Below are 10,945 nucleotides of genomic sequence, written 5' to 3'. Positions count from 1 at the left end.
TAACTCGTACCATTCATGGTATATCTTTAATTATTATTAATTAAAATAATATAACTGGCGGAACATTATCTGGAAATAAAAATAAATATAAATAATGGGGTATAAACTGAGCATTCTATTATTATAATTAGTGTGCAATTGCATGTGACAATAAAAAAATACTGAATTTAATAAATACTTATTAATTACGTGAATAATCACGAAGAGTAAAAATTTTTTCATAATAGTGTTAAAGATAAAATATTTAACCTTATAATTTAAAATATTTTGAGAGAGGTTTGGCTCTCTCCTTATTTTATCAGAAAAAATTTACAAAAGATTTATACAAAAATATTTGTTTTTACAATAACTACATAATCTCATAAAATTTCAATAATGATTGTAGCGATATCTTGAAACATTTTCACATATTTAGTAAATGTGTAAAATTATTTCTATTATCTTGTACCAGAGAAGTTAAAATAATTATAAAAAATTAAATGAAAAAATTATATAAAATATAAAATATAAAAAAATTATTTAAATAAAGAAGTATGAAAAGTTATATTTATTAAAATAAATAATATTGATAATTATGATCTAGACATTATGTAAATAATTGTTTTAAAATATATCAAAAATATTATAAAAATGTTTTAAATATTTTGACATAATCGTATTTAAAGTATTATACATACACTATAAAATTACTTTTTTTTTAAAAAAAGATAAAAAAAGGGTGTCAAGTATAGTGGATATTGCCAACTCAAATGATTGTGTAAAATTTATGTAAAAGATTTGATATCAATAATTGACGCCAAATTATAGTCTTACAAACATGAAGCTACAAGTCCATTTTAGTCAAATTATATATTTCAATCATATAAAAGATTTGATAAACTACTGTTTTAAAAAAATAAAACTCAAGTAGTAGTTTCTTTAATTTAAAAATAATAAAAACCAAATTATATGTATATCTTCTATCCATTAAAAACTTCTTTTTCTAACCCAAGTGATAATAATTATTTAGCTTTAAAATATTTTTATATCACAAAATTGCTTTACTCAATTTACGTTTTTATTACAAAGAATTATAAAGTAACAGTATAAAATAAATGATAAAATTTTATATAAATAAAAAAAATTTTTATGTAAAAACACTTGGCGCTGCTTAGATCAAACGAAAATGCAAAACTAATGATGAGATTATTTGAATGTTACAAATAAAGACAAAATTTATTATTTAATATGATTAAATTATAATTACACGCACATACACACACACACACACACACACACACACACACACACACACACACACACACACACACACACACACACACACACACACACACACATACACACATACATCTTATTCATATTCTTTTAGAAGTATGAGCAGCGCCAAGTGCTTTTACATAAAAATTTTTTTATTTTTTATTTTTTATTTTAAATAAAATTTTATCATTTATTTTATACTGTTAGTTTATAATTCTTTGTAATAAAAACGTAAATTGAGTAAAGCAATTTTGTGATATAAAAATATTTTAAAGCTAAATAATTATTACCACTTGAGTTAGAAAAAGAAGTTTTTAATGGATAGAAAGATATACATATAATTTGGTTTTTATTATTTTTAAATTAAAGAAACTACTACTTGAGTTTTATTTTTTTAAAAGTGGTTTATCAAATCTTTTATACGATTGAAATATATAATTTGACTAAAATGGACTTGTAGCTTCATGTTTGTAAGACTATAATTTGGCGTCAATTATTGATATCAAATCTTTTACATATTTTTTACACAATCATTTGAATTGGCAATATCCACTATACTTGACACCCTTTTTTTACCTTTTTTTAAAAAAAAGGTAATTTCATAGTGTATATATATATATATATACCTAATAAATAAACATGTAATCTTATTATTTCATATATTCTATATATATATATATATATATATATATATATATATATATATATATTGGAAGAAATAATAAACTTAAATAATTATCCATGCAATCCGATCAAACAATGTGTATATATACACACATATATATTGTTATTAAATTTAAGTTTAAGTTATTAAATTAAGTTTAAGATCAATATAAGTTGGAAATTATCAAATATCAATCTTTAAATTCTTTGTAAATTTTGCAATTATATATATATATATATATGTGTGTGTGTGTGTGTGTGTGTGTGTGTGTGTGTGTGTGTGTGTGTGTGTGTGTGTGTGTGTATGTAATTGTCTAATAATAAATAGTTGATTAGAAATATGATTCAAAATTATAATATATGTATAGTTCTCTAGATATGTTATTTTTTTAATTGACAAATTTTCATTTTTATTCGCTTTGGAACTGATTTTTCTAGAGTGACATAATAAGAGTATGTAGATAAGATTGAATAAAAGAATAATATCTTTGTTCTCTGATAAAATGAAAAATAGAACTTACCTGTAAAGTATAGACACAAACATGAGTTACACTCCGAAATTATTACAAATTGTCAAACTCGTCGCGAACGTCAACATCGTTGGCCACCACTCGGACGTGCAGAAAAAGAATAATAGTAGTATGCAATTTATTAATACTGCTAATGTTTCCTTTTTAATTTTAATATACGCGTATTTATTATTATATTGATACCCGAGAAGTCTAACCAAAAACACTATCGTGTTTACATCAATCAATTTTATCGACTCAGCGGATAAATCAGGTCGATAAATCAGAGTCACTGCAGGACCCAGTGAAGAACATTGATTCTACAATAACCCTGACTTCAGTCTGATAATCCGCTGGGTCGATAAGATTAATAATGACATCTCGTGACAGACGTTGCAGCCGTACAAAGGCGACGATAATGATGTTTCTTAAAATTTTTCTTAAAATAAAAATTTCCAAATCGGATTTTGTGTAGCAATATCTCTGCTTGTAGGCACGTAGCAGAAAAATAAAAATATTTTTATTATGCAAGTCGGATTCAAGCTATCGATCAAGCCTACTTAGAACTTGATCAGTACAGCCATTATTGAGATTCGATAATTTCAGATGCTCGAACCTCGACGACTCGCGTAAAGTCACACGGCAGTGTTCTCGGTTGACTTGACACCCGAGACACTACTGTGTCTCCTGATTATACATTTTATATATGCTCTTCAAAAAATTTTCTTTCGTAAAAAACAATTTGATTAAATTATTTATAATTGTTAAAAAATTCAAAAGTTCAATTTCTCGTTATTAAGCGTTACATATTTCGCGTTACATTTATTAGTTAAAAGAAACACCTTTTATAAATTTAAACATTTAATCAGCCCTTTTTAGGGCTACAACTATTATTATTAAAACTTACGAATATCTCTCTGCATCACAAATGCTTACGAATTATGTTTTCTGCTTTATTGTTTTAACCATGTAATCAATAGAATGTTTTCTTTTAATGTATGAAATAATGTTATGAAATCAGATAATTTTTTGATTGCTTTTTTTATTGTTACGTAAAGGATGAAAACAATATTTATTTTGTTATATTTTATCATATTTTAAACAATATAATACGTGAAGTCGTCAAAGATTAAGTGCCGCGCCGGCCTGAGGAATGCGCGCCGGCCCTGACCGCTACATACATACATACATACACGCGCTCATTCGTCACTTTTAATCTGATCTATAAAAACTATTCGTCGCACGCAATTTTACTAAAGGAAAAAGTTGTTTCTTTTAGCATAGAGAATCAGTAGTGTATTCCAAATGGGAGTTTTGGGACACCCTATATGACACACACACACACACACACACACACACACACACACACACACACACACACACACACACACACACAGGATTTCATTTTAAGTGATATGGTCTCGCGAATCGATGATTTTATTGAAAAATTTTACGAACGAAAGTTGCATGGCTTGAAAGGGGATACATGGAAATGTGGACTTGAGTAACCTTGTCAAAATCAAATCAAGGTCATTAATGTTTTTTTAAATGGAAACCCTTATTTTTTATTACATATTCTTGTAGCTTATCTCAAGAGCTTTCCAAAATATTATAAAGTTACTTTTCATTAAGTACTTGTTAAGTTATAAGGCAAGACCGATCACTGATCCGGCCAACTAAGCCAAGACTGATCGCTGATCCGGCCAACTAAGGCAAGATCGATCACTGATCCGGCCAACTAGGCAAGATCAATTTGAATATGTTTTTAGCCGTTGATAAAATGTTCAAATGGAGCTTCATTTTCTTGCACATCTCAATCATTTTTTAAAATTTTCTATTGTTGAAATTAAAATATTTTGAGGAATGCTACGACAAACATTAGTTATTCGATTTTTTATGTCTCCTGCAGATGTCGGCGGAGTTTTGTAAACAATATTTTTTATGTAGCCTCACAAAAAAAATCACATGAAGTTAAATCAGGAGACCGTGGAGGCCATCAAATATATTCATACTTCCCTATCCATCTTTCATGAAAGATGTTATTGACTGCGTTCAGCAGAGAAAGCAAATCAGTGAGCGCTCAGTGATTTTTCAATATGATTGGTCCTTGCCTTTAGATCTTCGTTGAATGTAAGTGTAGAAACCAATCATAATAAAGACTCACTGAACGCTCTCTGATCTGCTTTCTCTGCTGAATGCAGCCATTGAGGTATTCCGTCACAATACGATGAGAATGGGGTGGCGTACCATTTTGCTGCCACCACATGTTTTATCGAATAGCAAGATTAACCTTTTCTAAAAGCTCAAGCAATTTATTCTGCAAGAAAGAAAGGTAACTTTTCCCATTTAAGCGATTATCAAAAAAGTATGGATCAATTAAATATCCATTTACAATTCCGAACCAAGTATTTAAATTCCAATGATATTGATTATCAACACGTTGAGTCCAGTGAGGATTATATGGACCAATAATGACAGTTATGCCTATTGAGTTGTTCATTGTTATGAAATGAAGCTTCGTCACTGAAGAGAACATACTGGAAAAAAGTTGGATCTTCTCTTATCATTCGTAATGCCCAACAAAATTGTCTTCTTAGTCTCATATCATTTTCACTTATATTGGGTTAAAGTGATATGGTAGAGATGGAATTTATGTCTTTGTAAAATCCTCCACACAATGACATAAGGAATTCCTAAATTACGTTGTAGTTCTCGAAATATGAGGATTCAAGTTTTTATCATTGCTAGCACTGCTTATACACGCGGATCATTAACGTCATCTTCAACATTTATTTGCTTGCGGTTTCTCTTGTGGATTCTTCTACGCTCTCGTAATAAAATTCTTCTTATCTGCAATCGAATTGGATGTCATCTAAACAAATACCTATTACGATACAATCTTTCTGTTCTGACAATAATTTCGTCCAGCTTCACCATGCACAAGAATAATATCAACGATTTCATTTGAACTATAAGCAGCCATTTTGAAAAAAGCTTTGAAAAAGCCCACTAATGTAAAAAAATTGAAAGAAAAAAGTATACGAAAAAAAGAGGAAAGTTAAATCGTTCAATTGGGAAGGATTGGACTCAATTCCGTGCGCGTGAGCGTATGTCAAGTAGTGTGGATAGATCGCGGAGACGCGCGCGTGTAAGAATCCTGCTCACACGCGCATGCGATGGATAATGCAATACTATCACTTTTAAGCTCCATAACTCGAGAAGTACTCAATAAAACGTAACTTTATTATAGTGTTTTGAAAAGCTCTCGAGATAAGCTACAAGAATATGTAATAAAAAATAGGAATTTCCATTTAAAAAAACATTAATGATCTTGACTTGATTTTGACAAAGTCAACTCAAATCCACATTTCCATCATGTGTCCCCCTTTAAGCCATGCAACTTTCATTCGAAAAATTTTTCAATAAAATCATCGATTCGTGAGATAATCGATCATATCATTTAAAATGAAACATCCTATATCTGTATGTTTAACTTTCTGCAATTTTCTGTAGTATACAAAGAAATGTATAATTATTATACTTAAAATTATCTGACGAACGCAACAAGTATAAGCACTAATGTTACATTTTCCTTATTCCTGAAATTACGGATTTTGTCATTTTAGTTTTCTAAAATCAGGAAAAAATGTTCCTACTGAATTCTAATGAAATCTTTAAATTAAATAAACTTGCATTTTAATTTCACATATTGGATTTAGTTTTCCGAATGCTTATATGCTTATTGTATCCATAAAATTTCATAAGTTTTCGTAAATCTTATAATTTATGGCGGACACGAATATAGGGCGGACACGAATATAGGGTGTCTGTAAAATATAAAATATATTATATAATAAGTGGTACGCGTGTATTTTACAGACCTTACCTTTTTGTGAGATACACATAAAACAAGGTATGAGCGTATTCGTTTATGTCAGTGATGTCATCATCGCTTAATGCTGTTCTTCCATAATGGTTTTCCTTATTCCTTTCCTTATTTCTCGTTTTTTCACAAGATTTTTATATTAAGTCGAAAGAGGGGATAAATTATTTACACATTATTTACTATAATTATTTATTAATAAAAATTTGCTGTTAATCGTTTATAACAATTGATCTTATGAATTTTTATTATTTATAATTTATAATAATATACTTTGTTGGTTGACCACTTTTTGCAATAAATAATTGTGAATATCTCGAGAACGGAGCGTCAGATCGATGTCGGACCTTTACTAGTACACTCGGAGGATAAGGGGAGTTTTTGAGAAAAAATTGCAAAATTATAAACAAATGGAATTATTTTGGAAACTATTGGTCGTATCAAGAAAATTTAAACGTGGTATTTTACAATTAACATAGGACTAATGACGTTATCATTTTTTATCATCGGTTATCAGGGGATCGCCATCTTGAAAATTTGCCATTTTGAATTTTCGAACAATCTCTTTTATGCCCTTGTTATCGTTACTAAACTGATCATTTTGCAATTTTAAATTTATCTTGTTATTCACAAGATTTAGAGTGACGTAATCTTATTTCTTTGTATCTTCAAAAATTTTATTGTTATCCCCTTATTCTCTATATGAAACATAATAATTTTGTTAACAATATTTTTTTTTATTTTGTTTTATTAATGTATAAAAGTTAAATTTAAGGTAAAATCAAATTTGATTCAGGCCATCTGTTGAATTCGCAAGGAATTATCTATCGGTAATAATAGGAAACTTTGTTCGTATGATATCTATAGGCCATATGATAATTAACTTCTTAAGACATTTATCGATAATAAGATGAACTACTTCTGAATTTTTAATGGTAAGAGCTTTAGTATTGTCCAAAATCAAGTTATTATATTATCTTTTATTGTTATTATTATTGATTGCGGCCGTCAATAGGCTGTGTATAAACAAAATAAAAGTTAAGATGAACAAAAATAGTTTTACTTGTTATGACGATTATTTCATCAATAGGAAAAGATGTGACTCTTTTAATAATCAAAAATAAATATTTGTCAAGTTGGCAATATAATAGAATGAAAAAACGACGAGACATCACAATATCCTAACGGAACATGATACGGAATATCATACGGATATTCTGTACTCATATCGATAATACGAAATGTACGATGATCGATAATATAGAGAAAATTCATATAATATCTCTACATAATATCATTTCTCGTATATTTTCAGGATATACTCAGGAAATAACAAATAAAATTTACTACTTATACTGTATGTATTCTGATTATATGTAATATACTCAGAATATTTGTGTAATGTTTTGGATAGTATCGTGAAACTGTTAACTTGTATCATCAGAACATACTTCGAATATAAAAATTGAATCATAGGTGTAGGGATTTGCTGTTGATTAGGAGGATAAATGATTCCGATGAGTTAACTGAACAACGAACTTTATTGTATAAAAGCTTTTACATGACTCTCTCTTTAGGATATCGTTATATAATTGAATATTGTAGGTGCGTATTCCTAAAATGATATCATTTTGTGTAATTAGATTAAGAGGGCAGAAAAAATGTGAAAAGTGTAATTGCATGACACTTAAATCCCTACAATACTCCTCCCTGGGAAAAGAAAAAAAATGTGTGTATTATGTGTTTCTTTGATTTGCGTTTGTATTAAATTGTAAATACTTTCTTCTTTGGTTCGGAGTACTGCCAGATTTTCTTAGAGACCGATCCATTCTCCTTGTCTAGATGTATGTTGAAAGATGTTTGCCTTCGTTGAATCTCTGTCCGATCCACTGGCCGATTCGAAGTTCTGCTTAGTTGCATTGTGATCTCCAGCTTCACTAGAGCGGTTGATATATTCGACTGTAGAGCTTTCTTCTGCTGACTGATAAGCGGGCTTGAGGCCTTCAATCGATATGTTGGTAGGCAGGCCGTTTACATCGATAGTGAAAACTCTATCATTAATTCTTTCGATGATGCGATGAGGGCCTGAATAAGGATTGTCGAGCGTATTCTTGCGTGTGTTTTCTTGCCTGATAAATACATGCGTGCAAGTATGTAGATCTTTGAAGCAGAAGATTTTCTTGCGACCATGATATGCTGTTGGTCTAGATTTGAAAGCTCGCATATGAACATGAAAATCTTCCAGAAAGAAATTTGGATTGTTTTGCAGATCTTCATGTGTGAAAAACTCTTCTGGTATTCTAAATGTACCGTATAGGTATTCTGCTGGTGAAGCCTTGAGCTCTTCCTTATAACATGTCCTGAGACCGAGGAATACAACTGGAAGTACATCAGTCCATTTCTGGTTTTCATGGCATTTGATTGCCGTTTTTAAAATGCGGTGTCAGCGCTCAATTAATCCGTTCGAAGCCGGATGGTATGCAGTAGTGCGAATTCTCTTGCCTCTGACCAATTGAGTTAAGGCCATGAACAGTCTGCTTTCAAATTCGGATTCTTGATCTGTAGTGATTAGCTTGAGTGAGCTGAATCGAGAAATCCAGTGCGTGAAAAATGCTTTTGCCACTGTTTTGGCTTGATGATTCTTAATGGATATTGCCTGTGGCCACTTAGAAAATCTATCTATCATGATGAGGCAATATGTATATCCGTCGCTGGAGTTCATGAGGCCGATAATATCGATATGCACATGGTCAAAATGCGAATCTGTGTGTGGAAAGATTTCCGGTCATAAATGAATGTGTCGTCCTACTTTGGCACGTTGGTATTATATGCAGGTTTTAGCCATTTCTTTGATGTCTCTTCTCATGGGTGGCCACACGTTGCCAATTATCAAGCAATCTACTGTGACAAGGGCAAACTAGCTCTAACCGAAATCTTAAACGACATCGCGGCATCGGAATGCGTCAATAAAGGGTCTATAAAAGGTAGTTATTAAGGGCTTAATTAATCCTAATATTTTTAAGCGCCCACCATTTACGGTGGGCCAATTTCAGGTAAAAAATTAATTTATTATTTTTACTACGACTGAACAAATCGCTTTTCTGCAAAATCGCATCCCCGCGACTGCAAAGTCACATTTCGGCTGCGTAGGCTGACGGTTGCAGAATTGCATCCCCGCGACTGCAAAGTCACGTTTCATCTGTAAAGCCGACAGTTAAAAAATCGCATCTCCGCGATTGCAAAGTCGCAAACTCGCATCTTCACGTTAGCTTAAGAAATCGCGGAATCAATATTACACTTTTGATCGGTCCTTACTTACTTTTACTAAATTAATACTTATTTTCTTATTAAACATCGCGATCTCACGCCTCGATTTATTATACAATCGATCAGCTAATAACATTCATTACGATTTGTATCTAATTAATATTACACACGATAATCTGTATCTTCCATATTGAACAAATTACATTACGCGACACATTATCTTAATTTAGTTATTCTTTAGTTTGTTAATAAAACTTGTAGAAAACGAGTTAAATCGTCGAATTGCAACTTTCCCAGATTTCTTTCTTTTCCTTAAATAATCGAAATATAAATTCATTTTTATCACACTTAGGATGACCTAATATGAGGTCAAAACGACATTTGTTTATTATATTCATTATTAATTTTGTTTATTAGATTCTTTTATTAATTTATGTATTTATTTTCATTAATTATATACGAATGTTTTCACACATACTGTTTTTCGCTTTTATGTTTCTGATCTTTTATTTATGAATTTAATAAGTGCCTTCTATGTCTAATTTGATACACGCGAGCATTGACATGCGTTTCACAGGCTTTTTTGAACATATTAGGTCTCAATTTGGTTTTAAAGTTTGTAATTCGCTCAAGACTTGGATCAACCTTATGAAATTAAATATTAGATTACACATTAGGATATGGTTTCTCAAAGTTTGCATCAATTTAAGGTTGATTCCTCAGTATTTACGCCACATTGTGAAATATAATAATATCAGTTTATTTCAAAGGTTTTTTTTATGATAAGTTAAAACGGACTTTTAACAACTTTGCAATACCTTTAACAACTTAGAATACTAAAAATCGAATTACGTGATATTTATAAGCATCTACATTTCGCGAGACAAAAGACTTTCAATGTGTACAAATCAATATGCAATAATTTGCCATTCTCGGTATGGGCTGCGTGTTTTAATTGTCAAGAAAAAATCACATTTAAATACTGAAACGACGAAAGAAATAGAATTGACAAGAAGGTTTCATGGTTAGCCTCTAGCACTTGTGTAGTCAAAAATGAGAACATTGTACCTAACTGTCATTTTATTAAAACTTCTGAGCCTTGTCCTGAGAGTTACTCCATCATCTCCTTTGATTGAACGGGTGATGATCCCTCTCTCCGAACTGAAAGATTCATCCTCTACTAGTGAAGTCTACAGTATTCACATTTCCCCAGATATGTTCGCTTCTACATCTTCCTTCAATTCGGTTCGTAATGAAATGGTTTATGAATCTCAGCAATTTTCAAATCCCGAAAGAGGTTACATTTCTCTTACAATTAGGGCACAGATTTAATTTCCCCATTTTTAATAACAAAGATAAAATGGCT

At 30.5% G+C, this 10,945-nt stretch overlaps 1 protein-coding gene across 1 annotated transcript; it reads right to left on the bottom strand.

Annotated features, from left to right (window-relative positions):
* Window positions 1-8,125: 8,125 nt before the first annotated feature.
* LOC105424081 (uncharacterized) lies at window positions 8,126-9,034 on the bottom strand. Its single transcript, XM_089074153.1, has 2 exons — window positions 8,822-9,034; window positions 8,126-8,713 (listed from the first exon to the last, which is right to left on the bottom strand). Exons 1-2 carry the CDS (start codon window positions 9,032-9,034, stop codon window positions 8,126-8,128), a joined length of 801 nt encoding a protein of 266 aa, XP_088930279.1.
* Window positions 9,035-10,945: the final 1,911 nt, after the last annotated feature.

This window comes from Pogonomyrmex barbatus, unplaced genomic scaffold, assembly GCF_055798465.1.
Source record: "Pogonomyrmex barbatus isolate J1 unplaced genomic scaffold, ASM5579846v1 scaffold16, whole genome shotgun sequence".
Taxonomy (NCBI): domain Eukaryota; kingdom Metazoa; phylum Arthropoda; class Insecta; order Hymenoptera; family Formicidae; genus Pogonomyrmex; species Pogonomyrmex barbatus.
This window is presented reverse-complemented; position numbering and strand designations above follow the sequence as displayed.

Bases quoted from the DNA above. Each gene is read 5' to 3' on its own strand.
- LOC105424081 (XM_089074153.1), bottom strand. From the start codon at position 9,034: ATGAACTCCAGCGACGGATATACATATTGCCTCATCATGATAGATAGA. The intron at 8,714-8,821 runs GTCAGAGGCAAG...CATGAAAACCAG, and splicing joins TCATGGCCTTAACTCAATTG to AAATGGACTGATGTACTTCC.